Source organism: Sorex fumeus, unplaced genomic scaffold (genome assembly GCF_029834395.1).
Source record: "Sorex fumeus unplaced genomic scaffold, SorFum_2.1 ptg000072l, whole genome shotgun sequence".
NCBI classification, from domain to species: domain Eukaryota; kingdom Metazoa; phylum Chordata; class Mammalia; order Eulipotyphla; family Soricidae; genus Sorex; species Sorex fumeus.
Window position 1 is genome coordinate 15,818,129 of NW_026606129.1, and position 19,450 is coordinate 15,837,578.

Here is a 19,450-nt window from a genome sequence, read left to right on the forward strand (position 1 = left end):
TGGAAAGAGACCGCTGAAACCTATGAGAAAGCAGCATGGGTGTAAATAAGAGAAAATCTGTATGGTGTTGGCTCACATCTTACAGAGGTGTACTCATGAAGCACAGCTGTGGTTACTTCATGAAGTACAGCTCATGAGTCATAGTTGTAGCTATCTATATTGGATGGATTATATGAGGAAAGCAAGGGGGGGGGAAATAGAGGAGGGGCTGGTGAACACACCTGGCACTTCTCAGGACTTCCTCCTGGCTCTGTGCTTAGCGATTACTCCTGACAGGGCTTGCAAGACCACGTGAAGCGCCAGGGATCAAACCTGGGTGGGCCACATGCAAGGCAAGTGCCCTATTCACAATACTACCTTTCTAGCCCCCCCAAAATTGTTCGTGTTTGCTCAATTTCAGTTCAGGTTGAACCCTGAGAGTAGAGGGGCCCGACATGGTTCTGATATGAAGGATGGTAAACAAAAAAGACTAAAATGTGGAGTCTTGAAAGATGAAATAAGAGGTTCTAGAATGAACTAACTTCTTTAGATAGAGGATATTTTCCTTGCTCTAATCTGTCTATATCATGCCCAAACTAAAGGTTCAATTATCTCTAAAGATGTACTATCAGTTAACGAAAGGATTTGTTTATTTTTTTAGATTTTCATATTCTTTAAAAACAAACCCACTCGACCCTTCTACAGGTACTCACTGAAGGTAGCAAACGTATTTTCTGTGGACACACACCTCACTCTAGTTGTCCTATGGTCTCATTTTCACCCTGGCTGGTTACAAAAGGAAGAGAGAAGCTAGCAATGTCATATAGGAAAGATAGTGGAAATTGTGTCCTAAGATCTTTGCAAAGGAGCGATTTCAGCAAACTATTTATAGGTTTCCAAAGGAAGGTTCTATTGATTTGGGTCTGTTTTAGATTATATAGATCTCATGCTCTTGAGCAAGTCTTTATTCAACCTTGAGGGGCTTGCTGTACCCTTGGTATGGTGTTGCAAAGCATCTGCCTCACAAAAACTAGACTTCAACTCCACCTCACATCTCTCCTAGCTTCCCAATAGATGCAGGAAGTTTTGTGTGGCCAGCCCAAATGAGAAAATGGCTCCCTCCACTTTGTTCTCTTCTCCTGTCACCTCCATTGGGAGGTACCACTTTAGATGAGTTGACTACCAACTTCCCAGGCCCAGTTTTTCAGCCTAGCTCCTACCCCATCACTGTCAAATGATGGAGCTGCAGGGAAGACCTTGGGAGAGAATCAGTCTAGAGCGGGAAGGAGGAGAGGAGAATGTGAAGATGATGCTGAGGGAAACAGAAGGCATCACCAAGTGCCTGCCAATCAATCCTTCTTCCTGGAGCACTTCAGGTTAGGGCTCAGAAAATGGAGTTCACTTCTATTCAAAAGAGCTTCACTTCAATATCACCTGGCCTCCAAAACTAAAACAGCTTTCATGTGATAGATTTCATCTGGATCAGTCATAAGAATCTGAACTAGTAAAGACTAACATACTTTTTAAGCTGTAGTACAAATGACTAATATGCATTAACAAACCTTACTTCATTGAATCTATCCATGTTTATTATGTGTCCAGTACTTGTCTTGAGACTCTCTAGCCATATGAAAGGAATGTGGCACCAACAGGAGAAGTGAGCAGAAGAGAGCTTCCTGAAGAAAACATCAGATTACTGTGGTAGTTTCACCTCTCAGCTCTCCAGAGAAAAGAACTTGCATGAGTGAAGATGACCCGTGGCTGTTGAGCAGGTCCAATAGCTTCAGCCAAGATAAGCTTCTGTCTCCCTGCAGACAGATCTTTAGGAGCCCATAGGGAAATACAATTCTCAGTGTTTCCTCCACTCTTCATATTTTTCCACCTCCCCACTCCCCCACCAGGCTCTCCTGTTCATAGACTTTGGTTGTATCTGACAAGTGAGAGGCATCAGATAGAAAATAAAGAATGGGGATAGACCAAAAGGAGAGAGAATAAAAGGGAATGCCCTACTGCTGAGGCGGAGTGGGGTGGTGGAGGATGGGGTGGGGTGTTGGGTGCGATGCTGGGAACATTGGTGTGGGAGAATGGGCAATGGTGGAGGGATGGGTAAATGATAATTGTATGACTGTAATGCAAACATGAAAGTTTTTAAGTTTGTAACTGTACCCCACAGTTATTTACTAATAAAAATAAATAAATAAAAATTTTTTAAAAAGAATGCGGATGGAGAGTAGTTCAGGTCACTCTTTTCTCAGCTGTCTGTCTGCCAGACACAGTGTGGAATTGACCATATTCTCATAGACCAAGGTAACTGTCAGGAGCCTGATCCTTCAAATGCTATATCCACTGGAGTGTGCGTTCTGACCCTTCCCATTTGGTTTCCCTTAACATATTTGAATGGTCCTTTTATTCACATTTATTCAACTCTCCTTCATCATTTTTTACAGTGAGCCATTTGTCTTCGGGCAAGACTCTCACCAATATACATTACAAACAGGGACTAGAAGAAAGTTCTCACATTTTCTACAGATGCCTGATCTTCAGGTTCTATCCTAAAAATGTCAAAAGTTTGAGTTGGAGAGACAACACAGAGTTGGTTAGGATATTGCTTCGCATGAGACTAACTCCTGTCCGATTCCCAGCACTGACTATAGATTCCTGAGCACTTCCAAGAGTGTTCCCTAAACCTCACTGGGTGTGTGTGAGTCAGCCCCCACCATCACCCCCAGAAAAAAGAATGTCAGAAGTTGAGTATCTTTTCTTCAAGCTGGCAGGACGAAGTAGTTGAAGTGCATTTGTGGAATTATAATGGCTTGAATGCTAAACCTTCAAAGTGAAGAAATGAGTTTTAACAAATAGAAGCCATTGGATAAACAAGTGGGACTCTATAGGATTTTTGCCTCAGAAAACACCCCTCTGCTTAAAGGTTTATGTGTCCAGATAGTATAATGATAAATATTGAGACCTTACTCAAGTTAATGTGAATAAACAGGATATATGCCCTGACAGAACATGTGAGAGAAATGATTTGGATTAAGAAGTTGAAGTACTTTGTAGTGGAACACTGGAGTACTGCATGACTGATACCTGACCATCAACAGCTTTGTAACTCTGTATCTCACTGTGATTCCTTAAAAAAGAAGAAAAAAGAAGACGTTGAAGGATTTTGAATATTTAAGTAATTTAGTGACTAAGAGAATGTGAAGGACTTTGGATATTTAAGTAATTCAGTGACTAAAAGAATGTTACAGAAAATTTTGAGCAGGGCTTTTAAGCAAGTAGGCAGAGGCTATAGGGAAGAAACTTTAGAAGTGTTTGGTGAAATGCATTGATTGTAGTAAAGGGATTCTGCAGCATGAAGCAAGAAGAGATAACACCCACCTCAGAATTGGGCCCTGGTGATAATAAGAGACTCAGCTGGAAAGGCCATAGTAGGAAGAGGCATAGTGACAAAGAAGGCAAGAAGCCTTGTTCTATTAAAAAATGTAACGAAGAATCACAAAGCATGGGGCAGTGATAAGTCCAGCAGATTGGTACCTGACTGCGAAAGCATGGAAGCCTTACAGGGACATGGAAAGCAAGTTTAGCTGCCAGACAAGATTATAGTAAATCTTCTTTGGCACCTCTTGGAAGTGCTTTCAGGCATCCCAGATTAATAAATATGAATCTGGGTCACAGGGGAGAGGGGGAAATTGTGTTTGCATGGGTCTACATGAGATGACTAGATAAAAGAATACCGAAGTAAAGGGGATCTGAGGACAGAAAAATTGTAGTAGACCCTTGAAGTTTTCTGTTTTTCTTCCTGGTCACTAGAGTCACTAACTTCTCCTCCTCTTTTCTCTGAACCTTTTTTTGACAATTCTTTTCTTATTATTTGTCCCCTTGCCTCTCCTAACCATTATTTTAAAAAATGAAGGGAACACCATTTTAAGTAATGATAGATAAAAATAGAGACATGCCTAAGTTGTAGAATTAATTTTTAAAAGGGTGGGGCTGGGCAGAGAAATAGAACAGTGGGCAAGGCATTTGACTCACATGTGGTCACCCAGATTCAATCCCCGGCATCTTTTGTGGTCCCTCAAGCCCTGCCAGGAGTGATTACAGAGCACAAAGTCAGGAGTAAACTGCTGAGCATTATCAAGTGTGACCCCTCCAAATTAATTAATTAATGGAAAGAATCATGGACTCAAGGGGGGAAAGTAAGAGGAGTTAGGCAAGAGGTAACAGGGGCCTTGAACATATGGATGGTATAGAGGTGAGGCAGATCTGTACACCTGAACTACATAATAAAACTGAAAGCAAGAGATCCAAATATTCTGTTAAGAAGGAGGCTGGGAGGGGGAGGGAAATTGGGGGCATTGGTGGAGGGAAGTTGACGTAGGTGGTAGGATAAGAATGGGAACTTCGTATGCCTGAACTCAACTATGAACAGCTAAAAATCATGGTGCCTTAATAAAAAAAAATTAAAATAAGTAGTGAATTTAGGCTTGAAGAGAAGAAGAATGCTGGGTATGGAGAGGTAATGCAGTGGGTAAGGTAGTTGTCTTGAAAGCAGCCAGCCCAGGTTTGATCCCTGGCACCTCATACGATTCCTGAGCCCTGCCAGTAATGATTCTTGAGTACAGAGCCAGAAGTAAACTCTGAGCACCACCAGGTGTGGCCCCCAAACCAAAATAAAATTTAAAAGAATACCAAGTAGAGCTACTCATATACTAAAAATAGAAGTCAGCATGTGAAAAATTAAAAAGCAACAGCTGGGTTATGTCATGAGGAGGCAAATCCCCACTTCCAAGGGGGCAATTTCAGCAGATCAACAAGGAAGAGCCATGCATTCGAGTATAAGCAGAAGGCAGGGAAGCCAATACTGTGGGTCTAACTCTTCACTTAAGAAGGTGGACAAGTTTTCAGTACCTGTATTACAAACCAGAATGTCCAAAAGGAAAGAGGGAGAGAGGGAGAGAGAGAGAGGGAGGGAGGGAGGGAGAAAGAGATTCCTGCCATCGAGGCAGGTGTGGGGGCAGGACAGGGCAACAGGATGAAAACTGGGGACATTGATGGTGGGAAATATACACTGGTGAAGGGGTGGGTATTAGAACATTGTTTGACTGAAACCCAATCACAAACAACTTCGTAACTGTGTATGTCGTGGTGATTCAATTTTTAAAAAGGAAGAAGAAGGTGAACAACTAATGGAGGGCAACAGGGAAAAGGAAGGTGATGTTTTGGAGATTAAAGACCAAAAGTTAGGCTAGTATCTGTTCATATGCCTAGGATGAGGGTCCAAGAAGAGAGAGTTCTATGAATGCTAGAATAAAAGTCTTAGTTGATGATTCTCTTTCATGATAACAAGGACCATTTGAGAATTGGATACAGGACCTGTATCTTCTCCCCAGAAAATTCACACTCCCCCAGTGCTGTTCACAGTTTTGGGATGTCAAGGACATCCTGAAAGACCATCCTTGCTCCTCCTACAAGTCCTGAGCCAGAAGTTGCCTGGATCAAAGGTCCCATCCCAGCTTGGGTTGAGGTAGACTGCAGAGTGAGTTCAACATATTTAGCACCAAGACAGCAACTAAAAATAAAACCAGATACTACAATTTCACATGCATAATACTAAATTATAGACAGCCTCGGAAGAGACAGACACCATAAGGTATTTGGAAGAAAAATGGTTAGAAGAATTAAATGTTTCCTTTTCCAGATGAACAAATGGGTTCATTGTCAAGTGGATTTTTCACAGACAAGTTGTAAGCAGTTTAACTGTCTGACAATGAGATAATGGCAAGGGAAATTCCTCCTGAACAGAGGGAAAACCATTTTAGATGATAATGAAGGGTAAAAATATGGGGATATACATAGGTTGTAGATATAAGTGGAAAAAAGATTACTAAGCAGAGCTCTTTGCTGATGATAATTCTGTAAAATACAGACAATAACTAGAAAATAAAAACAATAAAATAATATAGGACTCAGTAGTGACATCCTGAGAAGCTTTTTTTCTAAGTATCTTCAGATAGTCATTTTGAAGGGTTTTTAATTTAAAAAATTAAAGATGCCATTGCCTTTCTTTAGTGATTTTATAGCCTATGTTAATAATACAACATGTCATAAAAAAAACTGATTGTGATTTCCCCCTAATTTAACCTTCACGCCTGAAAAAAATAATTTAAGATTCTCTGGAGAGATCTTCCCAAACCAGCATATGAAGGACATCTTATGTCCACAGTGTCCCAGTGTGAGTTTCAGATCTTTACTCTGTATCCCAGATTAAATACCAATGAACCCTGGTGTAGACCTCTGAGAAATCAGACTGAGCCCTGGGTTGAAGAGGAAAATACTTTGCAATTTCCAGGAAAAGAACCTGGTGACCTCATGAGTCTATTTCATCAAGTCTAGGTTCTTATTTCTTAGCCCCCTATGGAGTTTTGAGGAAATAGAAAAGCCCAGGAATTTAACCTATCACTTAGAAATGGTCCAGATTATACATTATCTCTACCTACAGACCTCATTGTAGCAGTTCAAATTATAGACAAATTAAAAACAAATAAATCCACCCCAGCAGGTAGCTCTAAGGTTGACTGCAGGTCAATGCCAAGAGATTGGCCAGCTAACTAGAGGTTGGTTCACAGCAACTGCCTATTTTTGGGGAAAATAAAGGAGGCTCCCCAGTGACCTGTTGGTGACAGGCAGGGAAGGAACTCAAGGAAGGGCTCATTTCATCTGACAAATGAAAGCTTAAAAAAAAAATGTCTTGAAGGATGTGCATGGTTGCTTCTAGCCTTTTCCAGAAAGCAGCTCCCACTGCTGGAGACTTGCTGTGAAAGAGGGGACTTTCCACATTCTTTGCAAGGTTTTGTAGAGCTGCTACATGGTTCTGCTTAGTAATGAGGAAGAGATTCCAGGGAAAAGGGAAGAATAGGGAAGATATGTGTTTTCAGTCTCCCCACAGAAGATTCTCACCCCACCTCTCCCCACCCTCTGGGGGTTTTCCTAAATGCTTCCCAGCAGGAAACCAGGCTGCCATCTGAGCCACCTCCACCAACTGGCATTTTTCAGTCATTTCCTCGCTTTTATTTCTTTACTTAAGTCCATCTCTCACTGCCTCCCTGTTGCTTTTTAAAATAAACCTAACCTTTCGTTCTGTTCTCCTGGCTCTAATGCTAACTTTAAAGAGCACCGAGAATGCGTGCTAGAAGGCTAAAGAGAGGGACTTTATCTCCAGCTCTATCAGGGAGATGTCAGAAGCCATCACTTACCAGGAAAACCAGCACACTTTTCACTGCCTGGTCCTTCACTCTCCAAGCTTTCTAGACTTGTGATAAAGTGTTTTCTGTTGTAAGCAGTGGAGACTGCAGAGATGGGTGGTACAGATCATTGGCTGTTTCCTTCTTCCCTCAGTCCTGGGCAAGTTCCTACCCTTTGGCAAGGCTGTAACAGACTCTCCAGAGCTAGACTAGTCCTGTGATTGTCCCAAACATGGAGCCTCTTTCTAGGGGGCAAGTCGCATCGCCCGCTTTGGGAAAGATTGCTCAAGAGCATAAGAGAATCCAGACTTTCTGTCCTGAGTCCTAGTGAACGGAGACCACTGAATTTTGCTTTCTCTTCCCTTACAACACTTTTTATTTTATTCCCCCACCCCCACTTTTTTTCCTTCTCCCAAACATAACAATTTTTGAGAGAGGTGTTTGCTGGGTTGGCATTTCTTTAAATCACAATGCTACTTGTTGAAAACCAGAAGAAAAGTCCCTTCTCATTTTAGCACATTCCAGACTTAAGCATGCTGTTGAGTGTTGGGACGATGCAATGCTTATTTTAAGGAGGAGGATTTTAGGGGTCAGAAACATGTTAGAACGTTTGAGTATCATGACTATTTAGTAGCAAGATGGGTTTCCATTTTCCTTTCCCTAATGTAGCTGAGCGGGAAGGGTGGTTTTCCCTCAGTCACTAGAAGATTTTGTCCACTCGCAGAGAGACTTCTTGCAAAAAATTTTATTATAACCCACTTCCACACAACTTTACACCACTGCCACTACTGAGACTGTACCAGAGATATGTTCATTTTTTAAATTTTTTAACTTTATTGACAAACCATGATTTTCAATACTGTAAATGATCATTGATGCATGCATCATTCCACACCCATCACCAGAGTGTTCATTTCATCAAGATCCCAAAGTTCCCTCCCTTTCAACACCCTTTCACCAAGCTCAGCTCTGTGGACGTAGTTTTCATGTAGATTGCATCTTTAGCACAGATTTTGTTTTTAAGGGATTTTTCCTATGCCTCTGAAATGAAATTACTCTTGCTTGGGTGCGCAAAAGTCTTTTCTAAGTGAATTATGAACTGAGTGGGCATAGGAGCTACAGATCTTCTACCACCTTCATTGCTGTCTGGTGACATGGATCAACCTTAGCTGGCCTTTTCAAACCTATTGTCTGTCTCAAGATCCACCTAGAGAAGAAAAGGGAGAGAGGGGGGTTGACAACAACAGATTTGACCTCCACTAAGTGAATAATGGTTTTCAAGGGAATTAATTACTTCTCTAGCTTTCCTTATAGGCAGAGTATTCTAACACACTGCTACTTTCTATCTTAGGCCGTTTCTGTCTTGGGGCACACCAGAATTCCTATGCAACTCATTCACGTTGAATCAATGTGTTCTACTGTTTTCTCTTCCAGGTAGCTATAGATTTCACTGCCTCCAATGGGGACCCCAGGAACAGCTGTTCTCTGCACTACATCCATCCTTACCAACCAAACGAGTACCTGAAGGCTCTGGTGGCTGTGGGGGAGATTTGCCAAGACTATGACAGGTATAAGACTTGGTTAGCAAAGGTTTTAGTGCTCTATGTTCTCATGGTTCCTGCCTGATCCTGGGTTCAAGAATAGAAACAGAGTCTACCAACTAGTCTCACAGAGGGTTCAAAAAGAACAGAATAAAACCTTATCCCCCAAAGTTTTTTTTAATCCTTACCTACACCTAGAGGAACTCAGTTTAGTGTCAGCCAAAGAATCCTTTCTCAGCTTTCTTCTTTCTTGGCTTGCAAGATCAGTGGACCCCAATTTGAGTTTCTACTTTGTAAGGTTTTTAATCTGTTCCTTAGTATGTGACATGGGCCCACAGACTCCACAGTGTCATCTCCTAGGAATTCAGATTCTCAGACATATGTGTGTGTTAGTTTGTGTACATAGCTCAAAAACATGATTTTGAAGTCAGATCAGGATTATGTTGATTTTTTACTTGATGATAAATATTGACCTTTTCCACGGCAAGAATTCCCTTTAAGAAGTGATTTACATAAATTACATTAGACAATTTATTCCACCCTTCCAGATGGCTGTGGAATGGTCCATTTGTTTGTTCAAGAAGGCTTTTAGAGGTAGAATCAGTGTAAATATAAATGTGGGTAAATCTCAGCCGACTCCTTGTAAAACAAGGCTAGTTATCTATAAACAGCAACTAATGGACCAACCTCTTAAACCTGGCAAAGAAAGTGGCTGGCCCCTTCCTGCAGTTTGAGAGGCATATGGGAGAGTATGATTCCATTCTTTCTTATTTCACCGTTGCAATAACCATGTTAAAAACCTGTGACCTCAGTATCAGAGGGGATTTGATGCATCAGGCAACCAGGATCTGCAAAGAAAACAACCAGGCAGGTGACAGAAAGGGTTCCAGTGGTGCCCTTCTGGTTGTGGAGTCTTAACTGTGTGTTGGGCATCACCAGTAACCAGATGGGTATGAGGGCACATGGAGAATGAATGAATAGGTTGGGTAAAATCAGAGCTTTCACCATTCAGGCCTCTTGCTGACACGTCCCCTTCTACACATTAGAACAGAGGGCAAGAGCATTTGAAATGACTGTTGAGTGATCCTTTCTACACTTAACCTTAAAATATCTACTGTGAAAAACACTGGAATTTCAGCTCTGATTTCTTGAAATCTAAATACAGGGAGAATTCTCAACAAAGTTTACATCTTTTTTTTTTTTGCTTATTTTGGGTCACACCTGGCGATGCACAGGGGTTCCTCCTGGCTCTGCACTCAGGAGTTACTCCTGGCTGTGCTCAGGGGACCATGTGGGATGCTGGGAATCGAACCCAGGTTGGCCGCGTGCAAGGCAAACGCCCTACTCGCTGTGCTATCTCCAGCCCCAACAAAGTTTACATATTACAGAGATTTCTACCAAAGAGAAAAGACAAAAATTGCAAGTTCCATGAGAAATTTTTCCAAATTCCCCCAAGATACAAAACTCTCTCTCTCTCCTTTTGCTTGTCCCCATCCCTCCCTCTTCTCTCTCTCTCTCTCTCTCTCTCTCTCTCTCTCTCTCTCTCTCTCTCTCTCTCTCTTCTCCTGTCTTTCTCACATTTACACACGTGAATCATGTCATAATAATTTGCTTCTCAGCCTTTTGGCTAAGATCAAGTGAAGTACCTGTCATAATAATATGTACATAAAATAATATGCATAATAAGGTGTACATCTAAGATAAAAGGAAGGGAAGGGATGTTTCAGGGGATGTATTAACTTTTAAATCCTAAAATGTACGTAAAGGAGATTTAAAAAAGAAAAATGGATGTTGAACAATAAACTAGATTTGAAATTTCAGGGAGTAGCACTGTAGCACTGTCCTCCCGTTGTTTATCAATTTGCTCGAGCAGGCACCAGTAACATCTCCATTGTGAGACTTGTTGTTACTGTTTTGGGCATATCTAATATGCCACAAGGAGCCTGCCAGGCTCTGCCATGTGGGTGGGATACTCTTGGTATCCTGCCGGGCTCTCCAAGAAGGACGGAAGAATTGAACCCAGATCGACCACTTACAAGGCAAACGTCCTACCCACTGTGCTATCACTCCAGCCCTCCTCAGGGAGTAGAAATATGAAATAAGAGTAATCAGAAATTTCAAAGGAACGGTTAGTGAGCTGTCTGGAACTTTGGATGCTGGTGCTCAGACCACTGCTCAGACCCCTGAGCTGACCATAGAAGTACAGAGCTACTCTGTTTTCTACTGACTTCCCATGAAAGTGGCAGTGACTCCTATCAGAGTGATCTATATCTCTGCCTTTACAGTGTGAACAGAGAAATCTGAGGAGCGTGCTGAAATCCCCCCAAAACACAGTTTCCATCTAGAATTAAGATACAAAACTGTTAGGGGTGACATGAAGAATCACCGTGAATGAGCCTTTGTAAGTTTCTACTAGAAGTACACTAAAACTTAGTAGTCCAACTAGTCCAGAAATTCAAGTGGCTTTAATTTCACGGAACTTGATTTGGTTCTTCTGTTTTACTTTAAAAAAAATTTTTTTTTTTTAGTTTTCTTGTTGAACAAAATCTGCTCTGCCTTAACACGGGCAAATATCTCAGGAAGAAAAGGAGGATTGAAAAGCCTCAGCCGTTCTTTATAAAGAACTCCCTAGAAGAATGTGTAATGCCAGCTGCTTGCTTGGAAACTGACAAGGTTCCACCGTTTCTCCTTTGTGTGGGTGGCTAGACAATAGACAGGCAGAGTCAGGAAATTTCAAGTCGGGGCTTTGGAATTAATTTATTCTCGCATCAAAGTCAGGGAGGCTGATGCTGAAAAAGAAACACTTGAATAAAAACTGACAGAAGGCATGGTTCCCCCTCCCGCAGAGACACAGAGGTGTTTAATCCCCATGAGCCTTAGAAGTTCCGCCCAGCCTCTGACAGCCTCGGGTTTTCTTTCTGCCTTGTTACAGTCATCCAGGAGGGGTCATTGCCAGGTGATCCGTGAAAGAGAACAGCTTGAGGGATGCGTGAAGCTCTTCTCAGGATGGCCTGAAGAGAAGCCCCCCTCCCCCACACCCCTACCCCTCGCCACCACCAGCACCCCTTACACACACACACCCACACACACACACTTACTTTCTGAAACATCTGGTCCTTTATACAGAAAGCGACAGGGTGGGATACTCTTGGTATCCTGCCGGGCTCTCCAAGAGGGACGGAAGAATTGAACCCAGATCGACCACTTACAAGGCAAACGTCCTACCCACTGTGCTATCACTCCAGCCCTCCTCAGGGAGTAGAAATATGAAATAAGAGTAATCAGAAATTTCAAAGGAACGGTTAGTGAGCTGTCTGGAACTTTGGATGCTGGTGCTCAGACCACTGCTCAGACCCCTGAGCTGACCATAGAAGTACAGAGCTACTCTGTTTTCTACTGACTTCCCATGAAAGTGGCAGTGACTCCTATCAGAGTCACTGTCCTGTCCATCTCTTAAAGAAGCCGATGCCCAATCTCCCAGAAGTCTCCCCAAGGATGCGTACTCACGGCCATGCACACTCGGAGGCAGGAGTACACTTGTCCAGTTGGTCATGGCATTTGTCCAGCTCTTGAAAAAACCCGGGTCTTTCCTATGGCTGCTCAAGACCAAGGTGAGATGTGAGTCTCACCTGGCTTGGGCCAGCAGAGATGTAACTCGCTGAGTCCCTGCAGTGTCCTCTACTCTAAAAAATACCGAATCCCTCTGCTCTCCAGAGAGTCTAGGCCCAGAATTCACTGCTTGGAAGGACAGACTCCGACTTATTTACTTCTCTGCCCTTCCCCATTCTGTCCTCGTTGTTGTCATGCCCGTGGGTTGCATGCATGCGGGATTGTGCTTGCATGAATTGCACATGCAACTGTGGTGCTCACATAATGTCGTGGCGGGGTGGGGGGAGACTCATTGGGGGAATCCCAGCATCTCTTAACAGCAGCCCTTGTGCTTGTGCCTGCTAGTTACAGCATTTGCTGGAGTCCTGGTGACCAGCAGTCACTATGGACACAACCAACTAGGGCTGCTGGGGACTCACACTTTTTTTAAATTAATTTTTATTGAGTCTCCATGAGTTATTCATAGTTGAATTTCATAGTTGAATTTCAGACATATAACATTTCATCACCAGTCCCACCACCAGTATCAACTTTCCTTCACCAAAGTCCCCAAGTTCCCTCCCACCCCCAGCCTGTCTCCTTGACATGCACATTTTAAAGTTTGGTTATTGTAGTTTGGGTCTTGGGCACATAGTGTTGGCTCTGTGGTTTAGATATGTACATATGCCACACCTTCACACTGTCAGCATGACCCCTGCCCCTGTACCTTCCATTCACTTATTCTTCTCCCCTCAATTTCTTTCCTTCCCTGTCCTTATTTCTATAATCTAGGGTCCAAGATAATCTAGATATCCCGCCTAAAATATCTTGCAGTCCCTCATTCTGCTATTCTGTGTATCACAAGATAATTATTCTTCTTCTTATTTATTTCACTTAATGTGATATACCCTGCAAATTGCCATCCAAGTTGCAGTGAATTGCATGATTCCATCTTTATAGCTGCATAGTATTCCACTGTGCATATAGAGCACCCCTTAATTATCCACTCTTCTGACATTGGATACCTGGGTTGATTCCATATACTAGCTGTTGGTTTTCACACACTATTTGTTTGCAGTGCTCAGGCTACTGCAAATAAATACTCTGTTGTACTGCCCAGGATCCCAAATAGCATAACTGCTGGGACTGGGCTAGATGTATGAGGGATTGAACTCACAACCTCAGCCTTTAAGGTGGACTCTTTAGCCACTGAGTCATCCCCCAGAAACCTCCAGACTGATATTCATTACATAGATGTCTACAAGACAGAACAAGACAAGGTTATCAGAAATCCAGGCCAGAGATTTCCTCTACCATATGGTACTGGGTGTGGTGCTGGGTGAGAAGGTTCAACCAGAAACTTGATAGTTTTGGTATTTTCCAATGTTGAGTATTAGGCTAGAATTCAGAACCTGTGTCCCTGACACAGTGCTGCTACCTTTTCTACTCTTCCAGCACCAGAGAGGGATGTGCAACCTTAGATGCACGTTGGAACCCCCTGGGCTATCTTAAAACGTGCTGATGACTGAGCATTTCCCCAGAGACTCTGGTTTAATGAGTATAGTGTACATCTTAGGAATCAGGATTTGTGACCCTCATGGGCATCTAGGGCGGATACCTATTTGGTAGGATACCTAAGTGGTGGAGAAATGGGGAGAAATGGCTCAGATGGAATGGCAAGGGATCTAGACAGAACCCTCTGGATACCAGACACTGCCTATGGTGCAGGAAAGACAGAAATTCATAAAGCAGTTTCCAGTCAGTGATTTTACAGCAGAGAAAGGGATGTGAATAGCTAACAGTCCTGCACTTCCCAAATAGCTTTGCCTAGTGCAGGACTGGGACCTGCCAATACATAGAAGGATTAATTCTGGATCATTGGAGGGACCAAGGATCTGCACAAGAGTGAAGAAACTTTCCCAGGGACAGGGAACTTGGGGATGATCAGAATTCTTCTATTTCTGTGCTTTGCTGTTACCAGAACACAAATGGGATTACCTTCATTATTCTGAACTATTATGCCAGCCCAAGCAATCTACAGGGATGAGAGAAAGAGCTTGCCATCTCCCTCACACTTGGACTTGGGATCTAAGCCCACTTAGGGTGCATCCATTCTCCCAAGGCTTACATGCCTGGGCCTTGGTTTCCTTGACTTCAACTGAGCATTGTTTAACTTCCTTTGCAGCAAAACTATAGGAATTATGTGTCATGGCCAGCTAACCTCTGCAAAGTGATTCTGCCTATTAGAAATGGACTATCTGTTCAATACAGGGTAGAAGCTATTATCTTTAATACCTTTAATCAGCATATTTGCTTTTTATTTTTTTCCTGTTTCTTTGAGAAGCTGTTGAGATAAGTCACTGTTTCAATTGACGTATATAGCATGAGAGTTTGACTTATGTATATTGGAAAATGGAAACCACAAAAGCTTCAGATACCCTCTTCTCATAGAAACGCAATGAAGATTTATAAAAAGAGAAAATTGAAAAAGGGAAAACAATTTCCTCCTTAGGATGAGAACTCTTGGGATTTACTCTCTAACTTTCTATAATCATAGAGCAGCGTTAGCGTGGCCTTCACGTTGTACACTACAGCCCTAGGACTGGCTTCTCTGTAATTCCTTGATTTCTTTTAAAAAATGGAATGCAAAAGAGACAAGGAAGATATTGTCAGATCTGAAAGTTATTTTGGACCAGTGACCTTTAAAAATGTTTTGCCTCTACCCTCAAAAGGAATTTTATAAAAATGTTTAGCCCTCCTATATTTTTAGATTGAAATCTAACATTTTCTATCATGAGTTTAAATAGTGACAAAGACTGAAAATTGTAGAGTAGTATAAATATGGATTTTTAAAATAGAGCTTTTACATAACTCTTGTGAATGCATCTAGGAGAATATGAACATCACATCTATTTGATAGCCACCATCACTGATTTCAGCTATATGTGAACAAACTCTTCAATTTGAGCTGAGAATTTTATTTGTTTCTTCTTTTAATCATGAACTCATGTTTTTATTCCCTTCCACCCTGCCCCAAGATCTTCTCCTAATGTGTCTTTTAAAATTAGTTTGGAATTATTTTATTGATCATAGTATACATTTTTCAATAAAATAGGAATCTTACATTTTAATTTCTAAAATTATTTGTGATCAAAAGATTTAAGATACTTTAAAATAGCTTCAGGTTGATTGTTTATTACCATAATAGTATATCATTGATCAGAATAACATTGATATACAGAAAATTTTAGGACATAATTATTGCCTATAAAAGGTTAAAACTCTTATGGACACAGATAGTGGGAGTTTTCCCCAATTATTTTACATATCTTCAGATAAATGCTAACTGTTATTAGAATAGGACAGCTTAGTTTCTAAGCAAATATTTTTTAATGACTATCAATGCTAGGAAAATTAGTACTTATGAATAAGTTATAGTAATTAAAAGATTTTGACTAACAGCATTATTAAAATCTTTGATTATTATCTATATCCAAAGCAATTATATAATTATATGTCATTAGAAATATTTGTTGGGGGTCAGGAGCTGCAGTATACCAGTAGGCTCAGAGCTTATTTCTGGCTCTGTGCTCAGGAATGACTCCTGGCGAGACTCCAGGGACCATGGGATGCTGGGGATTGAGCAGTCAGCAGCATGCAAGGCAAGTGCCTTACCCCACTGTTCTATCTCCCCAACCCCATAAGGATATAATTTTTAATGACCAAGAGTGTGACTCAAGTGGTAAGCACATGCACTACATGTGATGTAGTGACCTGGGTTCAATTTCTGGGACTATGTCCAGGCCCAGACAAAACCCCCCAGCACTCTGAGGTATGACCCACACAACAAAATTTTAAAAAGATTGAGTTTTAATGATGTCATCTGACATCATCTGATGTCATCTGATGTCATCTGACGTTAGCACTTCCTAGAAAGTTTCTTAAAGCAGAAATTGGTCAAAGGACCCTGACTTGCAAGAAGGTGTGTTTCCTTATGAATAACATTCATACTGAAAAATCTCTTCCTTGAATAATATTTTATACTGAAAAATTGCTTCCTTGATTTTTTGCTACGGTTTTTACATTTTTGAGCTATGCACTCTGGTGGTTGTGATTTGGAATGGGTGCAGAAGGGAGTCACAGTGAAAAGGAAGGTGTGTATTGAGAATACAGCTTTATCATCAGTGTTTCTAGATCAAATACCACATCAACAACAACACAAATACTAATAGAAGTAGAGGAACTGGATAATGACTTGCTTTAAAGAGAAGTCAGGGCTGGAGTGATAGTACAGTGGGTAGGGCATTTGCCTTACACGCAGCCAACGCAGGTTTGATTCCCAGCATCCCATACGGTCCCCTAAGCACTGCCAGGAGTAATTCCTGAGTGAAGAGCCAGAAACAACCCCTGTGCATCACTGGATATGAACTAAAAAGCAAAAAAAAAAAAGAGAGAGAGAGAGAGAAAGAGAGAGAGAGAGAAGAATCATGCTCAAGCTCAGAAGTACTCTGTATTTTCATGCACCCCAGTGTTCACACCAGGATCCCTGTAAATAGTCTTGATGCAGGTCAAGGGGTTCTGAAACCTAATTTTTCTAAGAAAGTCCCAATTCCTTGTCCATGTTCTAACTTGGCTTTAATCTTTTTTCTCAGAGATCTCTTGCTTTACTTTATCTGGTTTCCTTAAAAAAAGGTAAAAATGGTGATTGAAAAGAAATTTTCCATTCTAATGTCATGAGAACTAACAATCACAACACGAAAGACCAGAGATCTTTGTCATTTATTCTATTTTTTGTTTTCAGTTAACTTGCCTTGTTGATATGTTCCTGGATTTTTCCTTACTAGTAGGTTTTTACCTGTTATCCTCCCAAATGGTGCTAGTAGATCTCTTCCCTCAGTGCCAGGAGGATCCAGTCTCCTTGAAGTTATTGGCTTAAAAATGCTTGCTTGGTAGATCAGTTCACCTTCTCTTGCCTCTTGCATAAGACTCCCTCTGCCTAGTTTCATTCTGAATCAGGAAAAAGAGATGCTTAACTCTATTGTGCTTAGGTTTGAAACTTTTTTCCTTTGTATGATCATTAGTCAGGCCTAGTGGTAGCTGACTTCAGAGATTTGATGCCCTCCTGGGTCATTCATTATTCCTCTGTAGGTGTTGCTTATTCCCTATCTCCCGCCTCTTGAAATTTTATTACATAAAAGCAAATCATGCTCAGCTAACTTCAGCTCCCTAGGGCGGTGGGGAAGTTATAAAAGGAAGATCATTATGACTAGGCCTCTGGTTTGGTTATTAGGAATGGATGGAATATTAGTGCTCTCCCTTCCAAAACCCATCAAAGATAGGGCTATCTCTGAGTTAGAAAATGTAGAACCTTTAGAAAATTTTCTAACAGATACAAATGGAATTTATCTCAGAGATTCTCCCTTGTAGATTCTTTCCCACACTTCTCCCACATTGTCTTGGGTAAGGGGAATTGTTAAGGCAAAGTATTTCACTATTTCCAGGGATCAGAAGTTTTGTGATACTTCCAGAGCAGTGGCTAATCAAGCTATTGTGATTCACCATTAGTGTGAAGAACTTTTCTAACATGTGAGCTGCAATTGTTCCACCAAACCCTTATCTACACAACACGAAGGAAGGGTCTGGAGGAGAGCTGGTAGTTTTCTAGACAATATGGCCTTTGATTTCAGATAATTTTTTTTATTCTTTGATTTCTTTGTACCTCCTGGCCACAACCTCAAATTTAAGGTAGAATCTAATTGGTAGTGTTTTAGTGATCTTTTGCTCGTGTTTCCTAAATCACTTAAGTAGTGTTGGGTGAGTATCTAGCTTGTCCTTTTTTAACCTGGAAACCTAGGGAAGGATGAGGGATTCCCCTTTAGCTTACAAAAGAGATGTTGGGGAAATGGTAATCCCAGATACCAATTTTCTTTTCTCCTTAACTAGCTCTGTGAAACAAAACAAAGCAAAAAACCAAACAAAATTTAAAAAAAATTTAAAAATATAGAAATCGCTTCAAGAATAAATCTCCTATGGGTTTATAAGGTGAGATAAAGTATGAAGGCAGATAACATGATAAGGCCATGCTTTCTGCCTACAGTATTTCAGATTTGTGAAAAATCATGCAGTTTGCTACAACATGGATGGATCTGGAGACTATCATGTTGACTGAAATCTGTCAGCAAGAGAGAAACAGAATATGTGAAATTTAAAGAAACTTCATAGAGGAATACCATATGCCCAATGGCAGTAGAAACAGGAAGCTTACAACTGGAATGGGGTGGGGTGGATTAGTTAGGGAAAGGAACAGTAGGACAATTGGAGAGGGGAAAAGTGCCTGCCACAGAGGAAGGCTGGAGGTTGGTACATTGGTGGAAGGTAGTTGTTACAGGTGAAGGGATTGATGTTGGAACAAGAAAATACCTGAAAATCAAAATACTGTTGTAACTTTGTAGTTCATGGTGAAAATCATAAATACCTTTGTAAGTTTGTAGTTCAATTTAAAAAACAAAACAAAACCAAAAATAACCTTACTTATAGAGAATTTTGTCAATTGTTGGGTCAAGATACCCAATTATTGAAAGTGCCATAAGAAAATCATGTTAAATATATGTAATCTCTACCTTGTAAAGTTATGTTAGAAATGACAATGAATATTGAATCACTCATTACTCCCTAGTAAACCCCTGAGATCACTTTCTTTGTCTTTTTCAGACTCGGTTTATTGATTTGTTAAATGGGAATAAAAAGTAAATGAAACTTCAAGGATTGTAGACTAATCAAAGGAAAATATAAGACTCGGTGTTATGCCTAAAACATTGTGTAGTTCCAGCAGTAAAGTTCAAATTAAATTGTAACATAAGTGAATAAATGAAATTTCAATATGTACAAGAGGACCTGAGGCAAAGGAAGTATTAATGACTCATGAATTTTCACAGAAATTCTCCATTCTTTGTATAGCCACATCTTAATTATTCAGTTCCCAGATTATTCATTAAATATGTATTGCCTATATACTTTATAACTGCATTAAATTTCAAGGGACATTTTGATGCAGGGAGGCACAGAGACATAAGAAATTCCTTATATCAAAAGGAATAT

The 19,450-nt window shown here is 40.9% G+C and overlaps 1 protein-coding gene across 4 annotated transcripts in view; it reads left to right on the top strand.

Moving 5' to 3' along the window:
• The window catches only part of CPNE4 (copine 4), a 523,974-nt gene that overhangs the window by 479,483 nt on the left and 25,041 nt on the right, over nucleotides 1-19,450 (top strand). For all 4 annotated transcript variants that reach the window (XM_056129315.1, XM_056129317.1, XM_056129318.1 and 1 more), the window contains exon 11: nucleotides 8,658-8,791. In XM_056129315.1, coding sequence (XP_055985290.1) covers nucleotides 8,658-8,791 — 134 coding nt within the window. The remainder of the gene's footprint in view (nucleotides 1-8,657; nucleotides 8,792-19,450) is intronic.